At 30.7% G+C, this 27,668-nt stretch overlaps 2 protein-coding genes across 5 annotated transcripts in view; one reads left to right on the plus strand and one right to left on the minus strand.

The window, feature by feature from the left end:
* LOC100876695 (ras-specific guanine nucleotide-releasing factor 1) overlaps positions 1 to 27,085 on the plus strand; it is a 120,582-nt gene extending 93,497 nt beyond the window's left edge. Inside the window, exons 12-26 of one of the 4 annotated variants that reach the window (XM_076540135.1) lie at positions 1,723 to 1,974; positions 4,124 to 4,284; positions 5,062 to 5,444; positions 6,637 to 6,746; positions 6,925 to 7,035; positions 7,645 to 7,866; positions 8,146 to 8,268; positions 9,127 to 9,428; positions 11,900 to 12,024; positions 14,076 to 14,096; positions 21,466 to 21,844; positions 22,633 to 22,730; positions 22,862 to 23,144; positions 23,899 to 24,096; positions 26,038 to 27,085. In XM_076540135.1, the coding sequence (XP_076396250.1) occupies positions 1,723 to 1,974; positions 4,124 to 4,284; positions 5,062 to 5,444; positions 6,637 to 6,746; positions 6,925 to 7,035; positions 7,645 to 7,866; positions 8,146 to 8,268; positions 9,127 to 9,428; positions 11,900 to 12,024; positions 14,076 to 14,096; positions 21,466 to 21,844; positions 22,633 to 22,730; positions 22,862 to 23,144; positions 23,899 to 24,096; positions 26,038 to 26,256 (2,987 nt within the window). In that variant the 3' untranslated portion in view covers positions 26,257 to 27,085. Of the gene's footprint in view, positions 1 to 1,722; positions 1,975 to 4,123; positions 4,285 to 5,061; positions 5,445 to 6,636; positions 6,747 to 6,924; positions 7,036 to 7,644; positions 7,867 to 8,088; positions 8,269 to 9,126; positions 9,429 to 11,899; positions 12,025 to 14,075; positions 14,097 to 21,465; positions 21,845 to 22,632; positions 22,731 to 22,861; positions 23,145 to 23,898; positions 24,097 to 26,037 lie in introns of all 4 variants that reach the window. The other 3 variants (XM_076540132.1, XM_076540133.1, XM_076540134.1) reach the window with 3 other exon arrangements.
* Positions 1 to 27,668, minus strand: part of LOC100876585 (opioid-binding protein/cell adhesion molecule homolog) — a 657,546-nt gene that overhangs the window by 96,484 nt on the left and 533,394 nt on the right. The window lies entirely within an intron of this gene.

The following is a 27,668-nucleotide window of genomic DNA, read 5'->3' on the forward strand; positions in this document are numbered from 1 at the left end:
CAGTGAAAAGTAACTTCAGTAGGAATTTACTTTGCCCTTATCTCCACAGCGTCGGTAACCAATCTTCCCTAGTTTCACCCCGAACGCCGGTAATTCACCCCCACGGTCGGTAAACCGGCATTTTAGTTCGAATCCACTCGTCAAGGTTCGGAAGTCCGTGAAAACCGGAAATTTCGTGGCCAGGGGCGCAAGCGCACCCTCGGAATCGATGGTGTGATACGTTCGCGTACACAATCTACGCCGAATTCGTTCGATCATGCGCACGAATAATATTCAGGGCTGTCACGGGAGCCCAAAATATTCCTCAAAAATATTCCCATGACTTTCACCACCGTCTACCCGCTCGAACCATAACTTTTCAAGAAAACACGGAAGTCGGACCTAAAATGATGCAACCTATCTTTCCACCTTTCGAATAAAAATGAAAGACTACAATTCACATTTAAATTAATGTCGAATCGTCGACGGATGGGGAGGTTAAATATTTTCCCATAAATTGTAATTCGTTTAGGTGGAGATCGGAGGGAGACACGGGGTGTACAGCCCTGACTCCTCGTGTTTGATCTCGTATCACATGGTCACCACGCAAACGTCCTTTCATCTTTATAGTGCGCAGCCCCACCCGCCAAGCATTTTCTTGTTTTCTTCGACAAAATAGTGACATTATATGGCGGTGACGATCCGCGGGGACAGACATTGAGTTATCGGAATGTGCGGGACTCGTGTCGCGAGCTGACGTGCCCGGACATGAGGTTAACGGGGCAAAGAACGAAACACAAACACAAGCTTCATGATGACGTGCGAGCTAATTCGGCGGGGTTTGAAGATGTGAATAGTTTTGTCTAAAGGGCAATTGACTTTATTAGTGTGTGCAACGGGGACCAAGGAAGTATACAAATTGTACTGTTTGGGAACAAAGGACATTCAGGTAGACGGCCACGTTTTCTAGCGATGTTATTACGCACCGGTTATACGTAAACAGAATGTGTTGATTAATATTTGGAAACCTGTGGTGAAATTAAGGGACTTATGCATTTGTTTTTTGGTGGAGGAAGTGATACGTCTTGAATTACTGGGTTTTTAAGGAAGATTGCATAATAGGAATTAAAAAAGTGTTGTGAAGGTCTAAGGGTGTTAAAACGTAGGTATACGAAGAATTTCTTGAGATTTTTGGATGCATATTTTTGTTCACAGTATGCTGAATAGAAATAAGTAAATGATAATGTAAAAAGGTATAACATTAATTAAGGGTGTTAAATGTGGGTGTACATGAAGGAAAATTATTAATACTTCTATATACAATTTTTATATAAACATTTTTGTGGACAATATGCTAAATAGGAATAAGTACATGAGAAGGTAAAAACGTGTAACGTTAACTGAGGGTGTGAAAAAGTAGGTGCAGATGAAGAAAATTTGTTAATATATTTATACACAATTTTTGTATAAACATTTTTAAACATATAAACAAATTGAAAAATTTCTATAAAAGCAAGTAAAAAATATTTAGGAAAATTTCTATATAAACAAGTAAAAAAATTTTCAGAAAAATTTCTATATAAACAAATAAAAAAATTCTCGGAAAAATTTACATATAATTAAATAAAAGAATTTTGAGAAAAATTTCTATATAAATTCACTACTTTATTAACAAGTAGAAAGATTTTCAAAAAAATTGATTTTTATAAATAAGTTATATTAACACTTGTTTTTGTTTTCCAGGTGCTCTTATTCAGATCTTAGATAAGCCAAAAGGAGCTCGAAGTAGATTGAGCGCGACGTTCGGCGGTAAAGGAAGCGGCGATAAAGAAGCAGTGAGACAGTGCTTCCTTTTCTCGAATCATTTGTTACTAACGACACGTCAATCAGATGACGACGGTCGTTTGAATCTGGTTCCACAAATAGGAAAAATACCATTGTCGGATGCGGTGTTAGTGGAGGATCCCAACGACCAGAATACTGCGGATGATGACGGTATTACAATAATATTATTCTTTCGATTACGCTTTTTCTGCAGCTTTGTACAGTTATTTTAATTCTAGCAATATGCAATATGGCCGCCGTTAATCGCTGTAATATTACAGTTCTTAGTCATCGAATTAGGACTTTTCAGCATTTTTCACGTTTTCCATAAAATTGGCGACGGCACGTCACTAACGACGCGTGCGTGAACTTACGAAATCTAGCAAATAGTCAGTCAATGAAGTATTTGACATTTTTTATTTTCATCGTACGTCAATCTGTATTAGCTTAGTGAATGCAGTCAATTAGTTTATTGTTATCGAAGTTCTGCATTCTTTATGGCAAGTGAGAAACAAGCAGCGGTTAATAGTAGAAAAATGACTTCAAAAGATTAAATCAAACTTTTCAAAGCTTTTTCAGAGGTTTAAGTTACCATTTGCCAGCAGCAGAAATTATAGAATTTAGAATATTAAGCTGTTAAATTTTCAAACGTTGTCATTTTTAGAGCTTGTTATATAAAGAATTAGGTCCAGCGACTATGGTACACAAAATGGCCACGTGAAACAACGTGGATGACTACGTTACGTTACGTCGCAGTCATGTTTATGTTCAATGTTTTTCGTAAAATTAAAAGGCCTGTTCAAATTGTAATTATATAATTTATTAGCTACCATGATATTTCTGTACATAACATTAACACATGTTAAAATCTTGTATTTTCTTTGCTTTGGTCACAACTTGTTGCATGCTGCGTATACATTGATCATATGCTGTATGTCTTCATTATTTTCCCAAATATAATTCTTTTTAACTCAATGTGGTTGGTGAGTTATAAACTAGTCTTTTAGGCTTCGGACATTTTCTATGGCATTCACCAAATTTCACCTGACGCGCTATCGATACTCGAGCCTAACGTAAACGCATGGTCTTTAATCACTCATCACACAATTATCACGATAGTAACAAATTGCTATGTATATATCGTTATCAACGTATTTAATAATAATTTTGACCTAAGACAATTTTGCGTATCTGACATAATGTTATGAAAGTCATGAAAGTGAAATTTTCGTATGTGGTCCTAATTCGATGGTCAGGGACTGTACATTTAATTGAAATTAACGTAGTTGTTTTGACTACCATTAACCTTTAACTAATTTTTAAGGTCAATATGTTACAAGTTAATTAAGTACTGCTATTATTTGCAAAATGGACTTCGGGAGAAATATGATACGTGTAATGGGAACAGTTATGTTCGTAGTGCACGCATGATAATTAGATTGATGGTTATGTTTGGATGGGATGTTACAGAAGTTTAGCAATTGCTGAACGTATTGGATTAAAAAATTTTTAATTTTTAAACATTGAAAGTGGGGAATTCACTGTGATTCTACTTTTTGAGGTGTTGAATTTCCAAAAATTCAGGTACCTTGTTCTTCCATTTTTTATTTTTTTTATTTTTAAATTTCTAAATTTCCAATTCTCCAAATTTCTAATTTTCAATTTTTCAATTTTTCAATTTTTCAATTTTTCAATTTTTCAATTTTTCAATTTTTCAATTTTTCAATTTTTCAATTTTTCAATTTTTCAATTTTTCAATTTTTTATTTTTCTAATTTTCTAATTTTCTAATTTTCTAATTTTCTAGTTTTCTAAATTTCTAACTTTCTATATCCCGAAATTATTAAACCTGAAAATTACAGATTCTTGAAAGTATTCAATTTCAAAACTTCTAATTCTTCAAATCTTAAAATCTCCAAGTCACTCCATGTTTAAATTTTTAAATTACTAAGTTTCTCATTTTCCAAATTCCCAAATCCTCAAATCCCTAACTTTCCAAATATCCACATTAAAAAATCCCAAAACTCACAAATATCCAACTCACCCAATTACCAAATTTCCAAATTCCCAAAATCCATTTCGACATTTCAAGCATCTATCACTATAAAATACAAATCCTAAAAACACATTTAATTTTCAGTACACACATTGCACTCCTAGTTCCCTAAACAATTTCTCTAGTTCATCCGCAACGCTTCAACGCTTCTTTCGCTTCAGGACTGCCAGCCCAGCATTTGGTTGCTCTGCCTTGTGCCAAAAGAGTGTTCAATAATTTATAATATAATTAACGTAGTATTGCCATGACTGCGAACTGATTTTAGAACTGTCAGTATGTTCGATGTCCAGCGGTATCAGCGAGAGCAGCGGAAGTGGTAGCGGAAGTACCAACACACAGCTACAAAACCGTGATTTTAAGATTATACTTGATCTAAAATCTGGTGGACCTCAGGTGACGGTGCACCTTGTTGCTCCTACAATTCAGGTATTCTTATTTCTATCAATTTTATTTATTTATTACATTGTTGTCTGACTATTTCACACATCTATTTCGTGTCACTGATTATTATTTGTAAATCTGATTTCAATTTTATCTATGTCATTGAAATTGAACAATAAATTGTGTTAACAGTATATTGAAACCAAACTTGTTAACATAAAAAAAATTGAAACTGGGTTTATTAACATTTAAAGAATTGAAACTGAACTTGTTCTCAACATGTATACACATTATTCACATTATAATATTTCATAAATAATTCAATTTGTATATTTAATTTTTATATACAATACGTATTAAGAATAATCAAATTTGCAAAGTTATCTGCCTATACCTATTTAATATTTATGAACAAACTATTAAATAAAATATAGCAATATATTATAACAATTTTGGAGTAGTTTGTGAATCACCCTAATATAAATTATTAGAATTGCACACTTAAATTGTTAGCCACATTTAGTAATAAATTTTTAATATTAATTAAATGAATTATTGAACAAAATAACAAGACAATGAATTCTTTAGTTAATAAAAGAATTAATAATTTAGATATTAACATAGTAGTAACACAGAAATGATTAAAGTACTTGCTGCGTCATATGAACATCATAATTTTCAGTATTACTTCACAGAAAAATGACATTACTCATAAATGTTATATTTAATTCTAACCTAATCTAATTCTAGTTCTTAAAAATTTTGTTATATTTTTATCCATGTTAATAAGAAATAATAAGTATAAATATATGATTGATACAGGAAAAGGCCGCCTGGATCAGCGACATTAGCCAGTGTATAGACAACGTACACTTCAACGACTTGCTTCGTGGCTCGTTGTCGGACACCAGTTCCGTCACGATGCCTCAATCGATCAAAAACGACCCAAAGCTGTTTAAAGATGACGTTGATATCAGATTTAGCAGGACCTTGAATTCCTGCAAGGTCCCGCAGATTCGATCGGCTACACCTGAACGCCTACTTCAGCGTCTGACGGATCTGCGATTTCTCAGTATCGATTTTCTCAACACGTTTTTGTTAACGTATCGAGTGTTCACCGATGGAGTAACCGTGTTGGAAGCCTTGAAGAAAGTGTTCTACGAAGCTGAACCACCGGATTCGGAAATTCCGACGGGTTCTCTTGTGTAAGGGGTAGTTTTAGCTATGAAGCTTTTCTTGGTGTAAAGAGATTTAATGTGACATCCCAGTTTATCTTTGCTTTGGTTTCATATTAAAGTTTATTGATGTTCGTCGACGATCATATTCTCTAGCTTTTACAAATCATAGAAATTTGATTCTATTTTGGAAGCAAAAAGTAAATTTTCAAGTATGAAAAAAGTAAGTTTTTAAATATAGAAAATGTAAGAGATTCGGGAATAAATAAACTGGGTCTCATATTAGAAACCCATTTCTTTATGGATGTTTGCATCATTTTTGTCATTATTTATTTATTTATTTTTATTTTTTTTTTTTAGTGAATTGAATATTTTGTACTGTACTTTTTAGTAAAAGTTATTTGAGCATTTTTAAAAATTGTGAATTTTCGCAAAAATGTTTTAACAGAGTTATGATTCATTAAAAGAGGAAAGTTGCAAGGTTGCTTCATTTGTAACAATTTTTATTTAGAACTTGTGTCATTATGCTATCGCAAATTTGTGTATCTTTCTGTGAAATTTTGTGTCTTATTCATACTTGTAGATATAGAAGGTGAAATAATTTGTTAATTTTCTACCTTTGTACATTTAAAAAGTTTCATTCAGAATTTTATTAAATAAATAGAATTTTTATTTATCGTTACAATATTTTTATTTGTAATTCTGTGAACTACAGTATTTTTTTTACTTTTGTTACGGTTACAGTATTTTTATTTGCAATTTTATCGAGTGTCACGATATTTTCATTTACAATTTTATCCACTGATACAATATTTGTATTTATTGTTTTATCGACTGTCGCAGTATATTTATTTATTGTTGTACGCATTGATGCAGTGAATTTATTTGCAATTTTATCCATTGATACAGTATTTGTATTGATTATTTTATCGACTGCTACAATATTTTTATTTGCAACTTCGTCCACTGATAAAATGTTTTTATTTGTTATTTTATCGACTGTTACTATATTTTCATTTGTACTGCTATCATCTGTTACAATATTTTCATTTGCAACTTTGTTCGTACTACAATATTTTTATTTACAATTTTATCCAGCATTATGCGATTTCAGATTTTGCCAAGAACAAATTTCCTCTCCTAATTTTATCTGTTATTAAATTATTACTTCTGAGTGATTGACTTTATTATTAAACATAACAAAATATAATTGCATTTTCAGATCACTGGATGTACTGGGTGCAGGTACAACAGAATCGCAGCTGCATGTCGATGATCGAAGAAGAAGTAGTATCTCACCACGAAGAACTAGTGGAGCCAGTTCTGTTTCCGGTAAAACATTCAATTCAAAATAAAAATATTGATTTGACTGTTTGTTACATTTTTTTGCAAATACTACATATAGTAAGGTACAACAAATGTGTAACATTTTATAAGACGCTAATAAACAGCTGACTTTGTAAATCAACACTTTTTGCACTGCGTAAAGAGCATCTGTTTGTGTTCGAAGGGTATGGATCGGAAATCAGCGACAGTCGCGACGCAAAATGTCACAGTTCCTGCGAATCCGGTGGTTATACACTCAATTCGAAAGGTTATTGGCGAGGTGGATACCAGAAAGGTAAATTAAAGCAATGTATAATACAGTAGCCTTAGACTACCGTTATATTGCCATAAAGAAGTATCGAAAAGTCCTTGAAATTTGTTATGAATTACAGAACCTTCTATAATAAATTATGGCTTCTATAATAAATTCTATAATCAATTAGATAACTATATAATTCATAAAGTAGATACAATAAAGTTAAAGCTGGAACTATCTACTTAAAATAGTAAAGACTAGATTAGATTAGTAAAAACTAAATAGACTACTAGCTCAATTCGTTGTTTTCAATAATGCAACAGCGCCATCTGCATGAAGTTAAATATAAAACGTAACAGTACACAGTCTCACAGCTCAAATATGACTTTACTCAAACTTTTAATACTCTTCAACTTGAAATTAAGCAACCATAATCTGTGTAGTCAAGAATCGCTAAATATAAAATACTCGCATTTTAATTTTCTTTGTTTTAATATTATAGATATGAATTTGAAGTTTTGACGCATCTGACAGATAAATTGCGCGGTAAAGGGTTAATATAGCTTGTAATTAAAATTTGTGGTTCAAAGCTTTATTATGGTAAGAGACCTCTGTTTATACGAATATTAATTGCTTGATTAATTTCAGTGGACGAGGAACAACCCTTGGGCATGACCACAGTAGCTCCTTCCATCATAAAACGTAGTCCCACCATTCAATCTTCCACTGCGTCCATTGGTTCTCAGTCTTCGGCAACACCTCACAAAATCAGTATCCGCGTGGACAAAGAAAAGAAGGAAGAAGATGATGGATGTCATTTGACCATACCGAAAGTAATAGCTGTTTCCTCGAGCGCTGAAACTCTTACGGGTAAGAAAATCGCAAGTTGAGGAGCTCTTTACCCCGTTTGTCCTAACCTAACTTAACCTAACCTAATTCTTGGAGGATTTTGGTTCACTTTAAGAAAGTTTAATTCGCTAACAAAAAGGCGTACGTGGCACGGTTTGACTCGTATATTTGTATAAGTGAATGGTGGGGATGAGGTTTTGTATTTGGATGAATGTCCCACAATTCTTGTATTATGTATTTTAGATAACACTGTAGTGAGTGCACCATCCTCCCCGAGTAATTTGAGTTCCGTGACCTTAGTTGGATCCACGGGATCAGGATCGGGTTCTGGATCCGATCGAAGTCCACAAGATGGAGTCACATACTCGCGAGGCGCATCCGAAGAAACTGATACACCTGTTGCAACGGAAGCTCCAAAAGATGGTCAGATTATTATACGTTCGCATTAGCTATTAACTATTTGTATCATTACTAAATTTACTAAGTAATACTATTATTAGAGTTTTTTACAATTAATAAATTTGTGGTGGCTCGCGTTTAAATATGCGGCACACTCTATTCCCTTTTAAAAAATGCTAAAAATGCTGAACTTAATTTACGTACTTAAATGTAAGTAAAAAGTGCTTAATTTTGTTCTTTTAGAATTTTGTCAAATTTCGGAATAGATTTTCTTTGTGTACATGTTTGTTTATATTTTTGTCGCCTTTTACACAATTTTGAAAGGGAGGGTAAAAATGTTTCCAAATGAAAAATTTGTTTAAACAAAAAACTTAATGGTTTTTAATGATAAAATTAATGATTTGTAAAAATAATTAATTTGCAATAATTGAATGAATCGATTTAGTAATCATAACTTGTTACTAAATCGCTTAATTTAGTAATCACAATTTGCTTGATTAAATTTACTATTTAATAATAGTAATCAAATAAATAATAATTTATGAATTGAATAATCGTTTATTAATTCTGCTATGAATACAATCACCATCAAATTTAGTAATAATTATTAACCAGAAATGAATTCCCGATTTATCGCTCAATTAAACTAGAAATTAATTCTCGATATTGTTACCATTAAAATAGCAATAATAATTTGCAAACAGCAATAATGTGACAAAGATAACAATGTACTAATATTAATGGAAAAACAATTAATAAAAAGTAATATCTATTTGATTACAAATAAATGATTAAACGCCGAAAACGACAAAGTTAGATGTTAATAAAGTTATATGATCAATAATATAACGCTACTAATAGCATAATAATTTATATTTTCAGTTGGAGATCTCAGTTGCGAAGACTCCGAGCCCGAAACCCCAAAACTGTCGAAAGAAAATAAAACTCCGCAAACACCGCCAACTCCCCGAGAAAAGCAACCCGAAACAAGCGAGAAAGAAACGAGCAAACAAGAAAAAGAGAAACAATCTGCTACGGAAAGTGATACAAGCAGCTTGATCGTGCAGATGCAATCATCTCAACAGTCTCAGCAAAAACAATTCCATCATTATGAACACAGAGCGTCGATTGCATCTGCTCCTGCGGCTACTGCGAGAAGCAGCTCCATCTCTACTATTACTGGAGTATGTTAACTGAACATATACTATTTGCTTATTACATATATATTATACTTCTTTATGTTTGTATAATTCTTATGTTATTATTATTCTATTCTGTTATTATTATTTTAGTATTACTTGTGAAATCTTGAGATCTTTAGTTCGTGGATTGTAATATGAGTTTAGTGTAATATGAACGTTTATTTATTATTGGTAGTTACATTTATTTATACTTACTTCATATTAATTTCTTACATTCATTTGTAATTGCATTATATTTATTTTGTATTATACATTCAATTGTATTCTTCTTATATTTATTTATATATAAAACTTCTTAAGCTTAGTTATTTGGCATGTGATTTCTCAATGATTACACTTATTTTGCGTACTGGCGAATCTGAAGCTTGTTTTGTGTAATTTTACGAAAAAGTAATATTAAATTTAAAAGATCATGTATAGAAATTTTCAAGTTTACGATTTACAATCTACTAAAATTTCCGAGTAACATATATAAATTTGAATAAGAAATTTGAAAGTAAGGAAACTTCTAAATCTCTGAGTTTTTAAATTTCAAAGTTTCTAACCTCCCTTTCTAAATAACTGAACTCCAGTATTTTCAAATTTTTCAATCACATATAAAAAATTTTCAATATCTCGAAATATTCAAATTTCAACATTTTTAAATTCTCAAATTCTTAGACTTCGAAATATCTAAATATCCAAGTTTTCCCATCTTCATATTCCTAGGTTCCAAAATCTACAAATTTAGTTCTACAAATTTCTGTATCCCTAATAGTCAACAGTATCCCTAATGTTCAACAAGAAATTATTACACGAAGTGTAATAATGTTTTTAACATAAAATGGTAATTTTGCAATTTGAATACTTGAAATATGCATTTGTGTATGTATATATTTCTTCCAGTCTACATTTCTACAATTTTATACTTTTGTGTTTTTACATTTCTACATTTCTACGTTTAGACATTTCTACATAGCTATTGTTCCATACTTTTACATATCTATATATCAATATTATCTACATTGCTTCATTTTCTACATTTTTATATTTTCTACACTTCTACACTTCTACACTTCTACGCTTCTACACTTCTACACTCCTACACTTCTACACTTTTACACTTCTACACTTCTACACTTCTACACTTCTACACTTCTACACTTCTACACTTCTACACTTCTACACTTCTACACTTCGACACTTCTACACTTCTACACTTCTACACTTCTACACTTCTACACTTCTACACTTCTACACTTCTACACTTCTACACTTCTACACTTCTACACTTCTACACTTCTACACTTCTACACTTCTACACTTCTACACTTCTACACTTCTACACTTCTACACTTCTACACTTCTACACTTCTACACTTCTACACTTCGACACTTCTACACTTCTACACTTCTACACTTCTACACTTCTACACTTCTACACTTCTACACTTCTACACTTCTACACTTCTACACTTCTACACTTCTACACTTCTACACTTCTACACTTCTACACTTCTACACTTCTACACTTCTACACTTCTACACTTCTACACTTCTACACTTCTACACTTCTACACTTCTACACTTCTATACTTCTATACTTCTATACTTCTACACTTCTACACTTCTTCAAGTTAGGAATCATTTTCAAAAGAAGGTAAAAGGGCAAAGATCAATGTCCTTTACAGTTTCTAGGGTAAGTGTCGAGAGCTTCAACTCATTGTCAGTTCTTTTACCAAAAGGCATCCCCCGTCTTTCCCACTCCATAGCCAGATCCTTTGGCATTCTGCTTCTAATCATTTAGACAATGCAACGTTACATTGCTTGTCATTTCCATAGTCTCATAGACTCACAAATACGTCCTGCGCAACAGTCCTGCAACATCCGATGGCTACGTGACTCTAAGTCGATGGCCATCATCTATCGCCTCACATGGGCACTCATAAATAACCCCCCACAGTCTAACCTTATCATAAATCGTTCAAAGGCAAAATTGCGTTGAGTAATTGCTCTTGAGGACTCTTATAAATACTTTCTGCATTTCTGCATTTCTGCATTTCTGCATTTCTGCATTTCTGCATTTCTGCATTTCTGCATTTCTGCATATCTGCATTTCTACATTTCTGCATTTCTGCATATCTGCATTTCTACATTTCTACATTTCTGCATTTCTGCATATCTGCATTTCTACATTTCTACATTTCTACATTTCTACATTTCTACATTTCTACATTTCTACATTTCTACATTTCTACATTTCTACATTTCATTTCTACACTTGTATATTTCTAAGTGTCTAAGGTTTTTTTAAACTTTTAAATAATCAAGTATTTGAATCTTTAAATTTCGAAGTTCTCCAATAATGACCAAATAGCAACCAGTGAAGACCACTTCTCCCTCGTTTCAACACAGTATCTCCACGGAATCCACGCACATTTTCGATTGTCTGTATTGAAATTTTCGTTTTGCAGAACTACTGGGCCAGCAGACGATCGATTCAAGAAACCGAATTGTCCTCCCAAGGGAATTTCCAGCACGATCAAGCGTCCAGCAAAGCTGGAGTAGTGATAACCAGTTTCCGGCAAAGTCAACGAAGGTTCGTTCGAGTATTCCTGACGTGTTTAAGTGTTTACATCCATACATTGTTGTACACATTATTAAGAAGTGCGCATGTCGATCGATCTGAGGTTTTTATTTCCTGACGATTATTATACAATTACATTGTTCCATAGAGAATCGATTAAGAGTAAAAAGATCGCTCGGTGTATTCGTTGAAAAGGGATAGCATGCAATTTCGAGGAGTGTACTTGAACAAAATGGTAGAATATTGTTACGACAAAATGACGGATCGGTGCTTCTGTTGAACACGTGGCCTTGAATATATATATATATATTTATATATATTACATATTATTAAGGAACTGAGTTGTACATGCGTCTGTAATGTTCGATGAAAAATGAAAGAAAAGAAATTATCTCTATTTCGTTTCACGGTATCGCTATTGAATGTTGATTGTAATAAAGGTATTTTTCACTTTCTTACGCATGAGTGCTTTGTCTCGGTATCTTACATGTTTTCTTCCGCCTATAATAAATCTTCCTTTTCTTTTTGTAGACAAAGGTATTCGTATATTTCTGCCCTTATTTATCGACTATTATACTGCATAATTTTATATTTTCTCACGTATCACTTATCCAGTCTTCCGATTTCTTTGATGATCGTTTTCTTAATCGACTTTCATTTTTTATGTGTTATCAGTAATTTCGTTTTCATTTTTTGAAGAATTAAGAAATACGGATTATTTCTAGGAAATGTTTTTTTGCTGATTTTTTGAAAGTATCAAGTTTGCAACGTTTCTATCTTGTAAATGGAGATATTTGGTTGATATTGGGTTGCATGTCGAGTGGAGGACTTTGAAATAGCGATTTGATATAATTTGGTGGGGGAAATGTTAAGTTTACTTTTCCTCAAGCATTTTGAGGATTTAGAATTTATACGTCCTTGAATTTCCAAATTTTCAAATATATATATTATTAAATTTTGCAGGATTAAATTACTCAATTTTTTAATATTTTAACTTCAAACTTAGAACTTTGGTAAATTTAAAATAATTTTTAAAATTTTGTAGCTGTTTTAAATTTGAAATAGAGTTACAAATTTCTACATTCAAACATTTGAAATAAAATTTTTAATTTTTAAACTTGAAACAAAATTCTTATTTTCTAAATTTGAAATCAAATTAAAAATTTTTAAATTTTACGTAAAATTGTAAAATCCTAAATTTCAATACTTTTAAATTAAAAATAAAATTCTGAACTTTTAAATTTGAAATGGAATTCTAAATTTCCAAGTTAAAAATAAAATTCTGAACTTTCAAATTTGAAATTAAATTCTAAATTCCCAAATTTGAAATAAAGTTTTAAATTTTTAAATTTCAAATAAAATTGTAAATTCCTAAATTTGAAAATTTCTGAATTAAAAATAAAATGCTAAACTTCTAAATTTGACATAAAACGCTAAATTTCTGAATTTGAAAATTCCTAAATTTATAATAAAATCGTTTTACAAATCTGAAATTTTATATTTTACATTTATTAAAATTATCAAGTTTCGCAGTTTGATCGTTTTTACAAATATTCGGGAAAAATATTTTTACAAATATTCGTAAACTTAAAAATACAAATTCGTAAAATTCGAGTACATTGAGATTTCTAAATTCAAAAATACAAAAATCCATAAACTATAAAATACAAATTCACAAAATTCGAATACCTTGAGACCCATAAATTGAAAAAATACAAAAATGCATAAACTAGAAAATATAAAAACAGTGAACAAAAGTTCATCACTTCAAAATTGATAAAATTAATAAATTTCAACTCATCCAACTTTCCAAACCAAAAAATCTAAAATTTGGAAATCCAAGTTCTCAAATCTGTGTCCTTCAAACTCTGCCATTCGATACGCAACCAACGCAACTCGATTAAACAGTACAATTAGGGATGCTTCTATTCTACACTTATTCATTTGCTATTTCGAATACAATATCCCTTTAGAGATTCTTGAGGTTAATTCCTTAATCCTGGATAATACTTTAGTTGTTTTAATGCAATTGTATTTCATATGTCGTTTTGTGTCACTTATAGCGTTCGACCTGAAGCTATCTGGTAAGTATCATCATTTCTGCTTCTGGGAAAGTGCAACTTTTCACTTTGCGTGGCACATGGCGAGCTATGTTTCACCGAATCACTTATTATACATTCCTATGTTCATTTACTGTTTGCACTTGGTTAGTGTACTGTACACGCATCTCACGAGTTGGCGCGTGGAGTGATCCAAACAAATAGGTGTTTACAAGCGCAAAGGCTTTAATTGGTCAAAATTGAAAAATTATACAATTGAGGATCGTTTTCACTATGGTGTACGATTGGACCGTTTACACTATGGTGTACGATTGGACCGTTTTCACTATGGTGTACGATCGGACCATTTACGCTATGGTGTACGATCGGACCGTTTACACTATACTAGTAAGCTGTAATAGTGACACGTACAAGTACGCAGTCGAATTTTTGAATTCTCATTTTGCCCGTACCAGATCTGTTGGAAAAGGAAAATGGTTACTTTCCTTTCTTGCCTTTCTTACACCTCTGCGTCGTGTGGAGCTTCTTTTTTTACTTCACGTGCCAACTCGTGGGTTGAGATCCGTAACTGCAATCTGACTTCACTAAAATTCACCTGTGCTGCATTCACCTATTGGTGTATTAATACATTTCAGATTACTCATTTTTGTATGCTAAACAGATCTTTTAATTACTATATATAACATGTACATTAAATGTATGATATTACTATATAGATATAACATGTGTGTGATATATGTATAGTATGTATACATATAATATCATGTATAAATTAGTGTAGGTTCCTGAAATGAGGGGTAGCTGACGTGATTCTGAATAAGATTTTCCTTTGCAAAAATGGGGTTTAAAGCTTCGTTTTTGAATTATTAAGGAAAAACACGGACCAATCGGAGCGCGAGAATTACGCGTGGACAGACGTGAGTGCGACAGCTGCGAGCCTAGCGGCTGAGCGTGCGTAATCCTCGTGCTGTGATTACTACGCGTTGGTTAACTACGCGTTAGATTTCCACGCGTTACATTCCTACGCGTAGAATTACCACGCGTTGTATTACTACGCGTTGGATTACTACGCGTTGAATATCCACGCGCTGGATTATTACGCGTTGGATATTCACACGCTGGGTTACTACGCGTTGGATTACTACGCGTTGGATTACTACGCATTGGATTACCACACGTTGCATTACTAAGCGTAGAATTATCACGCGTTGCATTACTACGCGTTGGTTAACTACGCGTTAGATTTCCACGCGTTAGATTCCTACGCGTAGAATTACCATGCGTTGTATTACTCCACGTTAGATTACTACGCGCTGAATATCCTCGCGCTGGATTACCACGCGTTGGATATTCACACGCTGGGTTACTACGCGTTGGATTACTACGCGTTGGATTACTACGCATTGGATTACCACACGTTGCATTACTAAGCGTAGTATTACCACGCATTGCGTTACTACGCGTTGGAGTATCACGCGTTGGATAACTACGCGCTATCCGAAGCTGTTGCTCTCGCGTCTGCGCACGCGTAATCCTCGCGCTCTGATTGGTCCGTGTTTTTCCTTAATAATTTAAAAACGAAGCTTTATACCCCATTTTTGCAAAGGGAAATCTCATTCAGAATCGCGTCAGCTATCCCCCATTTCAGGGACCTACACTAATTGTGAGACACCCTGTATAAATATATGCCATATATACTAAATATAACATGGATGTTCATGTTACTTATGATGCAAAATTTATTTATTTTCTGTAATAATAAATTATTTTGACTAAAATAGTTATATAGTGTTCATAAATGAAGTGAGCTGAAATGACTCGAATTGCACGATTCGTATGCAAAATTTTTAGTTATTTTTTAATAAACTTGCGAAATTTTAGTTTCAAGTTATGCAAACTGAAATTATCAAAATGTTGAGTTATGAAAATTGCAAAATGTTTCGTGAGAAATACAAGGTTTGACAATCATGTGACTTTGATATTTATCATTGTTTTTTGATGAAAAAATATGTAAAACAAAAACGTGATTTGTTTGGAAAGGGCAAATATGGTAAGTAAATAAGTTATTTCATTTTTTACATTCATTTCTAGTTTTTATCGAACATCACTTCATTTTTATGTAATAAAAATGATAATTCACAGAGTGATACCAAGAATAGTAATGCGTAGTGTAATAATAAAAAATAATAATGTAATGTAATGATAAAAATAATGTATACTTTTATTTTAAAGAAATATTAGTAATTTTGAAATTATAGAAAACAGTGATTTTTTAATATTTGCCTTTTCAATACAAACATGTTTCTGTTACATTTTATCATTAAAAATAATGATGGAAAATGATAAAAGTCGTACAAATTAATTGGGCCACTTCATATGTATATCAAATCAAGTGGAGTGTTTTATGAATTATTTCAACATAAAACAAAATAAAATTATTTAAAGGCGTTCATACAAAAATTATTATATTAAAGTTAATTTTTTACAAATTTATTAAATTTATTATATCTGTCATTTTTTCAGAGATTTAATAATTGTTTCTATTATTTTTTGTATAGATATATGAAATTTGTTATTTCTATCATTGTATAATATTATTTTTTGTAAAGATTTATTAAATTTATTATTTCTATTTATTCAAATTATTCTAATATCAGGCAAAGTAGGAAATATAACAAAAATAAGAAATAATCAAAAAACAATAATTTTATCGATTGTAAGAAGACTAACTTTACAAGTACGATTACAACAATCGACTAAATAATATTTACAGAGGTCATTTATATCCACAAATTGTTAATAAATTTCCAAATTTGCAATGCATGAACCTGTAATATTTATTGCAAGTTAATTCCCCTCTCAAATTAATTAAAAGAATCTTCTGAACCACTGTTACAAACAAATCCTCTAAAAACTATTTTTATGATTTCTCTTGTGTCCTCATTTTCTATCGATCGAACTATGTTAACATTTCTCAAAATATTTCCGCCTGTAATAATTTCCATTAAAAATTTAAAATCTAATTCCTTGTAACATATGTTATATACGATTTTTCTCTTATTTCTTTTTAAATATTATACTGTTTTATTTGGTTATCAATTGTACTTGCATCATGGGCGAACTAAACGAAATAGAAATAGTTCTGATATATTAGAAGCTTCTTTTTACTTGACGTTCGCGTTAGAATTTACCATTTTTGTTAGATTTAGTGCAATAAACAAATATCCCTTGCATCGATATTTCTGTTAGTTTATTAGATGCTGAGATGCACATTAGCTGGAATATAGAAAAAATCATTCGCAATAGGCTGACTAAATAATTCATCATAATTATTATACATCGTGATAATAAATGAAAATGCTGTGCATAATTAAAAAGTTAAAACTTGTTCAGCAAATAACACAGAAAATAGCAGAAAATCAATACATAACAGTTATAGAATTCGAATATTTTATATTTTATTCACTAGTCGTTGAAAAGGAATCAAGCGCCTTTACCTGATTCAAATTTCCCGCGCTAAATTTCAGATCTCCATAACTCGTACTTTTTGTACATTTTTGTAAATTTTCTTACACGTGTACGGGTATACAAATTCAACACGTGAGAAATTGACTTTTTTGTCCTAAAATATGAGAATATTTTCTAATTAAGAATTATATGCATTTTATTACAAAATGCAAAATTTTTTATTGGTTAGTTCACGTCATTCAATGTGATATTAGTTAATGTCATTCAATCTGTTACTTCTACAGTAACAGTTTTTTTATTTCTGAATGAAACTCAAGTTTTTATTCCCTGAAAATCTATTGGTATTTATAGAGAAACAAATCAAACAATGAAAAATAAATTACGACTTCAGAAAATTAGTATATGGTATAAATTTCTGAGATTAAATTTTACAAATCTCCGAAATTAAAAAATGTAAGAAATTTCTAAAATTAACAAATCTCCAAAATTAAAAAATGTAATAATTTTCTGAAATTAAAAAATTCTATTTTTGAAAAATTTTCAAACTCACAAAGATTGAAAAATCTATTAAATTTTAGAAATGAACAAAGTTAATAAATTTCCGAAATTTAAATATCTAACAAATTCCAAAAACGTAGTCAATGATGAAAAAAATTTTGAAAATGTATTAAGAGATCTAAAAAATTTCTAACAATTTAAATTTAAATTTGTAAGATGTAACAAGAAATTTAGAATACAGCGTATTTCGAATGATTAGTAGCGATAGACTCGAGTAGAACAATTCTATGTACAACGTAGCCTGTAGATAGAAGAGTTATACTTTAATTAAACTGTGATTTCTTTTACCACATTTAATCCACCACTGTTTGACACGTTAACTGTTCAAAGTTGCTAAGGAAAAACTCAGTGCTAACATTTTATGTATGTATCTGTTTTCAGAAAACTAATTCACCTGCAAATATTTTAAAAGGATACTTAAAATGTTCAAACAAGTACAATTGTGGAATATTTTTTAATAACATTTGAAAATATATGAAATTAATTGTTCGACTGACTAGACACACTCGAATTATTAGAAGGAGAAGTACGAACAGAATATTTCGAAATTATTAATTTATTAATATTAAATAATTGATGAATTATCGTTTTGCCACTAAAAATTTGATAAACTCTTAAATTTGACATGGTTTGATGACAAAAGTATTTTACAATAATACTTGTATTACATCAATTAAACAGATGAAGTTTTATAAAAATAACTTCATGAGTTTCACTAAACAAAATGGCTGACCATCAGTTACAATAAACAGCAACCAATTTGGGAACATGAAAAATTTAATATAATTTTATGACATAAAAGTGTAACATATAATACTTATGTTATGTCTATTTATAGCTTAAAGTCCCACTAAGATAACAGTATGGAGGTTTCATTAATCTTCCAAATACAAAATGGCTGACTACCAGTTTTAGCAAACAACAATCAATTTTGAAACGTAAAATGTTTAATATAGTTTGATGACATAAAAGTGTAACATAATAACACTTACATTTCACTAGTTTCAAGATTAAAGTCTCATGAAAATAGCAGCATGAAGATTTCATTAATATTTCAAATACAAAATGGCTGACTACCAGTTTTAGCAAACAACAATCAATTTTGAAACGTAAAATGTTTAATATAGTTCGATGACATAAAAGTGTAACATAATAACACTTACATTACACTAGTTTCAAGATTAAAGTCTCATGAAAATAACTGCATAAGAATTTTGTTAATATTTCAAATACAAAATGGCTGACAATGAATTATAGTAAACATCAATCAATCTTGAAAGGTAGAAAGCTTGACATAGTTTGATAATATAAAAGTGTCACATAATAATACTTACATTACACCAATTTCAAGGTTAAAGTCTTACGAAAATAACTGCATAAAGGTTTCACTATTACTCCAAATACAAAATGGCTGACTACCAGTTACAGTAAACATCCACCAATTTTGAAACACATTCAGTTCGACATAGATTGATAACCTAAAAAATTAACAAAATGGTCCATGTGTTCAATTTACATTTTTACATTTACATCAATTTACATTTTAAAGTCTTACGAAAATAACTGCATAAAGATTTCCTTAATATTCCAAATACAAAATGGCTGACTACCAGTTACAGTAAACATCAACCAATTTTGAAACATATTAAATTCGACATAGATAGATGACATGAAAACTTCACAAAATGGCGCATGTATATCAATTTCAAAACATTACAGTTTCACGAAAATAACTCCACAAAGTTCTCACTAAAATTCTTCACACAAAATGGCGGAATCTTCAGAGTATCATTAAATATGCAGCAACGATTAAAATTAATTCTTACACTGCAAAGTCAAACAATTTCTATTAAAAATTTATATGAACTTATTCATCATTGTTGTGATTGTTTCAAAGTTTAAATTACAGGTTCTATTTTAATATTAAATCACAAGTTCTATTTTTTAATATCCACTTTTACGTAATTCGATCGTATAAATTCTCTGCTTTGAAATCCATAATAAAGTCATGTAATATGAAGCAAATTTTCTGTAGTTCAATAATTCACGAGAATTATTGTTAATTCCGGTACCGAGTTGCGGAAATTAATATCCATGTAAAGAGAATACATTTTCTTTAAAAAGAAGGATAATCATAGCTTAATCAGCAGAAAGCGGATCCTACATAATTCAGTTAATACCAGTTTGAATTCGACTAAATTGATTAAAGTGCCGTGTAAAATATTCAAATTTACTGTGCCAGTTTCACGAACAATTCAACCACAGCTCGATACGTGCATTAAATTATTTAAGTTTATTAATTTCGTATGACGAGTACTTTGCTTTAACTAATACACTGTTTTAATAGATTAATAAACTTGTTTTATTCGAAATTTAATACGTTTGAATGGTATATGATTATTTAAAAATTGTGTAATTCATAATGGAAATATAAGATATTGTTAAAATATCTAAATTCTCTAATAGTTAAATTGGAAATTCTGTTAGAATATCATTCTTATATTTACAACTGTCATGTTGTCAAATTGACAAATTAGTAAATTGGTAAATTAGTACATTGGTAAATTGGTAAATTAGTAAATTAGTACATTGACACATTGGTACATTGGCACATTGGCACATTGGCACATTGGTACATTGGTACATTGGTACATTGGTAAATTAGTAAATTGGTAAATTTACTTTAGTGAAAAATGCACTAATATTAAATATTAAGTATCAATGAATTAATATTAAAAATATGTTGCTGATACAATATTGTCAAATGTTGATTAAAATCAATAATTAACATCGATACAAGATTAATATATTAACGTTAAACATTTAATATTAATACATGATTGATATATGTACTAACATTGATTGTCAATATCAATCACAAGATTAAGATATTAATATGAATCATTCACAATTAGTAAATTAATATTAAACATTTAATATTAATTAAAATTATTAAAACTAATATTTAATATTGATTAAAATTAATAAAATTAAATATTTAATATTAATTAAAATCAATAAACTTAATATTTAATATTACTCAAAGATTAATATATTAACATTGAATGCTCAGAATTGAGACAATACGTCAATATCAAATATTGAATATCGATATACTATTAAATCATTAACATCACCACAAGAGTAATATATTTATATTATATATATTATATATATAATAATATAATATATAAATATCGAATATCACCACAATTCCAAATATTTCACACTAACACATTAACGTCCCGATGAAAAATACTTCACAGACAAAACAAATACAATATCAAATATTTTCCAAAATCCAAAATATAAAACCGATAAAAAGAAATGATAACAAAAGTAACAGATATTTTATTGTAAATAATAGGAGCAGTACATCCACGGCTGCAACTGCATTTGCAATTGCAACATCTGCGTCAAGCAACCCTCCAGACAAAGGGATGGATGGAAACAATCGCAGCGGTTCTTGTCGAGACAAAAACAGACGGAAGGAATCAGTCATGTCAACTGCAGCTACAATGCGAGTGTTAAATGTTTTGAGGCACTGGGTCTCGAAACACGCTCAAGACTTCGAGTCCGATCAGAAATTGAAGAATCTGACGATCGAGTTCTTGGAGGATATCATTTACTGCCCTAATTTGCTACCCGCCGAGCACAAAGCTGCGAGCCAACTTCTCAGGCTGATTACTAAAGAAGAACCAGAAAGCAACAAAGTGGATCTTAAGAAACTGTTGACTCCACCGACTGTATGTAAAACGTGTCACTTTATAGATTTTTGTAATTAATATGAATAAGGAGCATGAAGTTCTTATTAAATATATTCGAAAATATTGGTTTTAGAGAAAAAAGTTTAAGACAAAAAATGAAGCTTATAAAAAGCTCTATAAAGAAGGTTCTATACATTTCTGACATGAACCTATTATTTTGGCTGTTATGACAAATACTATTAAATGTCATTTCCCAACTCATTCCCTAGCACCTTTCAAAGTTTTTTACAGTTCTTACTAAATATCTCCGAAAATATTGATTTTAAAGAAAAAAGTTTGAAACAAGAATTAAAGCTCCTGAAAAGCTCTACAAAGAAGGTTATATACATTTTTGACATAAACCTATTATTTTGGCCGTTATGACCTAAAATATTTTGACGAAGTCAAATTCTGCCCAGAGTACTTCTATAACATTTTTCTTCATAACAGCTAAAATGCTAGTTCTACATAAAAATTGTATACAATATTTTTTATAGAATCTTGTAGGAGGTTTATTTTTTGCTAAAAACTTTTTCCTCTAAAATCAATACTTTCGGAGATATTCAATAAAAACCGTCAAAAGAGGGCTTCGAAAGGGTCTGAGGCAAACGAGGCTTTGTCGCTAGAAATTTTTATAGGAACTTTTTCCTCTAATCAAGAGTAAGCTTTGGTTTTCAGCACGATCGGAACTTTTCACTTTTCAGAACTTCAACCGAAATTTGTGAATTTTGAATTTTCAAACACGAGAATTCGTAATTTAAAATAAAAATCGTTTCATGTGATTTCAGGTGCAGACTAAAGAAAGTATCGAAACATTATCTGCATTGGAAATTGCTGAACAGATGACATATTTGGATCACAAGATTTTCGTTTCCATTTCCAGCGAGTGAGTATCATAATCAGATATATGAACATCTATTTTTTTTCAAGAAAAATGTTTTAAAAACACTCGGATTTCTCTACTAGTTGAATGTCCATAAATATTAAGTATTGATTATTTAATTATTTCGTGTACAGAGAATTTCTTGGCCAAGCCTGGATGAAAACTGACAAGGCGGTTCGTGCTCCTCATATATTGCTTATGACGAAAAGATTTAACGAAGTGTCGCAATTGGTGGTTTCGGAAATTGTTCGACGTTCCAATATGTCGGCGAGGGTTGCAGCTATCGAAAAATGGACGGCGGTTGCTGATATTAGCAGGGTTCTCCATAACTATAACGGAGTTCTTCAAATTTGTGCAGCCTTCACTAACAGCAGTGTCTTCAGATTGAAAAAGACGTGGGAGAAAGTTTCTAAAACGGTAAATTTTATTAATAATTATTATTACTTCTATCTTCATTTATTTTTCAGTTTTATTTCCAAAATTGTTTAAATGACATTTATTTTTCATACATTACATTTACTATATTTTTTTTTTATTATTATTCACATTATTTTTTTTTATTATTATTTATTATTATTCATTATATTTTTTTCAAATATTATTCACGAAAAGGGATATTTGAAATGATTGGCGTATGCTTTGAATATTATTTGAAGTAATTATTGCATGCCTTGAATATTTGAAATAATAATTTCTAGTACGTACTTCCTACAAAAATTACCCCTTTAAGTATTTGGTAATATTAATTTTTATGTTACAAATAAGCAGTATGAAGATATTTGTATTATATTATTATTAAATAGTAAAGTATTTGAAATAATTATTTCTAATACATTTGTTTCACAAAAATTAATATTTTCATTATTTTATAATATCAATTGTATTACAAATAAATATTACTAATATAACCTAACCTAACCTTCCTTCTTAACCTAACCTAAAATTGCAAACAATAACGAAGTAATAAATATTCTGAATTTTTTACAGAAAATAATTTTATTAATGAATTTCTTCCAACACTGTTTCTTGATTGAATACTCAAAAAATTATTTAAACATCTCAGAACTTTTGATTGAATCAAACAAATTTGAAAAATTTATTGATAAAATATTGTATGATTGTAATATAATTTTGTAAAATAATATAACAAGTATCTTTCATTATTTTCCAGACGAAGCAGACAATCGAAAGACTTCAAACGATCGTTTCATCGGACGGACGTTTCAGAAATTTAAGAGACGCTCTGCATCGATGTGACCCACCCTGCATCCCTTATTTAGGATTATACCTAACCGATCTTTCTTTTATAGAAGAGGGTACACCAACTATGACTGAGGACGGCCTTTTGAACTTTTCAAAAATGCGAATGGTATTTCTTTTACTATATCTATAGTTGCTCTATTTATACCAAAATAAATGCTATAAAATTAGATTGAATGCAATTTATTTAATAAGTTAGATAAAATACATTCTGTCAGGTAAATTAAACTGAATGAAGCGTATTGAATAAATTAAATCGAGTGACGTTTGAATTTATTAGATTGAATGAACTTTATTAAAGTAATTGGATCAGACAAGTTTTATTAAACAAATTAGACAAAACAAATTTTTCTAAAAAAGGTAAATGAATTTTTTCAAATGAAGTCGATAAAATATATTTTTACAAATGAAGTAGATATAATAAATTTGACTAAATAAATTAAGAGAAATAAATGTTCTCAAATGTAGTAGTAAAATAAATTTGACTAAACAAGTTAAATAAAATAATTTCTTTCAAATGAAGCAAATAAAATAAATTTTTACAAATGAAGTAGAAATAATAAATTTGACTAAATAAATTAAGAGAAATAAATGTTCTCAAATGTAGTAGTAAAATAAATTTGACTAAACAAGTTAAATAAAATAATTTCTTTCAAATGAAGCAAATAAAATAAATTTTTACAAATGAAGTAGGTATAATAAATTTGACTAAATAAATTAAGAGAGATTAATGTTCTCAAACGTAGTAGACAAAATAAATTTGACTAAACAAGTTAAATGAAATAATTGTTTTCAAATGAAGTAAATGAAATAAATTTTACTAAAGAAATTAGATTAAACAAGTTTCATCAAATGAATTAGATCAAATAAATTTTATTAAATAAATTCCATTGTATAAGTTCAATGATAGTTGTAGAAATGTATACATTTTAATAGCAATTGACCTTTCGACCTATGACGTTTAAAACCTTTTTCCACTATGTACAGTGTATCGTATGTATAAATATTGACTCTTGTGGACATTCTTCGGTAAACTTACGTTACATTATACTCCTCATTTCCTGTAACTTTTCATTTATTTCTTATACAAAGAACATATTTATACATATCTCGCATTTATTTCTTATTTAACCTAACTTTAAATTTAACCCATTCGCTGCCAAGCCTAAACTGTATGAAGTTATTCTCTTTGCCATTTCTGTTTTATCTTTTTGCACTTGAAGGTCATTTGACTGCAAACAGCAAGTTTTAAACTTGCTAGTTAAAAAGTTAAATGAATTCTTTTGAGGTTATTTCTTTACTAATATCTTCCACTATTCTTTGTTTCACTATGTTTATACTTCACACTTGTCATATTATAGAATTAGTTCAAAAATGCTTTGTTATTGTTCGAATTATTGTCTTAAACAAAATGGTGACTGAGAGTCACCTCTCGAGCGCAAAGGGTTATTGTTCACGACTATATTCGTGCTGGCAATGCGTGCCACGAATATATTCGTGGTTGGTAGCGAATGGGTTAACTTAACAAATTTAAATTAACGCGTTTATTTCCCGTAACATTTATTTATCACATGCGTCAGTCAAGACTAACTCAGGGCTATAACATTAAAAGGAAAAAAGAAAATTAAAATGTTGTGAGTATTTTACATTCAGGGATCCTTGATAATGCAACTTATAGTTGGATCTAAATTTCAAAGTATTCAAAATTTGAGTAAGGTTCTCACATTTAAGCAGTAAGTGCGTCACGAGTGAGACTCGTCAAAGTATGGGAAGTGGTTAACCCTTTGCACTATTTTGACGAGTCTGACTCGTGACACACTCATACTTCGTCTGTGACCAATTTTACTAGAATTTTGAATACATTTCAATTTGGAGTTCAAGACCAACTACAATTTGCATAGTCAACGACTTCATGATACCAAATTCACATAACATTTCAAGTTTCTGTGTCTGTTTTTATGTTATCTCTGAAATTAGTCAGTGCTGACTGACGCAATTGGCAAAAACATAGTGTAAGGGGTTAAACGTATCCAACGTTGAAATGTTGCAGATCGCCCACGTGATCCGCGAGATACGGCACTTCCAGCAAACACCGTACAAGATCGAATTAATAACAAAGGTAACGAACTATCTGCTGGACCCGTCGTTGCTCCTGAACGACAAAGATCTGTATCGCATGTCCTTGGAGATCGAGCCAAGGACATCCAGGCTAAGTAGTTCAGCATTGATTAATTTGCCACCCTCCGTAAGCAACACGTCAACAAAGTGAATCTAAGTGTCAAGCTACTTCAAATAATTATCTTATTCTTCAGCTAGATTTTAGATTAAATGGAAAGAGTCCATATTGATTGTTAAAGTCTCATCGTTGAGAGGAAACGAGTACATAACCTTCCGGACGAGGTCTGGCTAACTCAATCCGGTGATCTTGCGGATTCGAAGCTAACGAGTAGCAAACTCCTTCCTATTTTCCGGATATTTGTTTGTCCCGCGTCGGCCCTTAGGGTGAGTTGGTCAGGTCTACTTCTGGGGTTCCAAGATTTAATCTTTCTACGATCGTAGTATACGAAAAGTTGTCTGGTTTTACCTGGGAACGTGTCACCCACAAGTTGGCGCTAATTGATCAGAATACAAAAATGCCTCGTATTTGTCTCGAGATTTGCAGTTGTCGTTCTTAAACGCGCCAATTCGTGGGTTGATAATAGTTGTAGTAAGAAGAGTTCAAATTTTTAACCTCGGTGTTGATTCTCTACGGATTTTACATACGCGTCCATCAACGCGGGATCGATGTTGCACTGAAATTGTAAATCCACCTGACCTGAAAGGAGTTCCACGAGGTTAAGTCCCACGTTTTTTCCTTGAGTGAACGGGATCGTTTTGCGCCGCCTGGAGCCGATGCATTTTTAAAACCCCGTCCATTTCTGTCCACTCCCGCTCGTCGTACAGTAACGTCCGTCTTTCTGTATCTCAACTCGTGAATTTCGATATACATTCGAATTCAAGAAACGTAGCGCAGTTTCTTTCAAAACACGGTGTCTCGATAACTCTACTGCAAGACGTTTCTCTTGTTTTTACTGACACGGTTGAATAGCTAGGTGAATTGTTTAGTTTGGAGCGAATTTTGTGGTAAAGAAATCTTTCTCAGGATGTTTTTTGTCATATCAAGTTAATTGTTACGTACGTACATATTGTTGCTACATACGTGTAAAAAATTACATATGTGTAAAAAATTGCATATATGTAAAATTACATACATGCAAAAATAAACATGCATGTAGAATATTACATACATGTAAAAATTACATACATGCAAAAATAAACACACATATGGAAAATTACATACATGCAAAAATAAACACACATGTAGAAAATTACATACATGCAAAAATAAACATACACATAGAAAATTACATACATGCAAAAATAAACACACATGTAGAAAATTACATACATGTAACATGGTACTATATGTCTGTTTAAAAAAAGTATATTAACTTGATATCCCAAAAAATGTGACCTTAAGAAGATTTTTCTTTGCCACTGTATTTAACCCTCCAAATCAAATAACTCGACCTGTTGACATTTTTACTTATCGTTAAAAATAACGAAAATATCGTGGTGTTACAGAATTTATGAAACATTCTTTATACGAAGTGTGTTTTGAGTAAGGTCCGTTTTGAAATA

Source organism: Megachile rotundata, chromosome 15 (genome assembly GCF_050947335.1).
Source record: "Megachile rotundata isolate GNS110a chromosome 15, iyMegRotu1, whole genome shotgun sequence".
Lineage (NCBI taxonomy): Eukaryota > Metazoa > Arthropoda > Insecta > Hymenoptera > Megachilidae > Megachile > Megachile rotundata.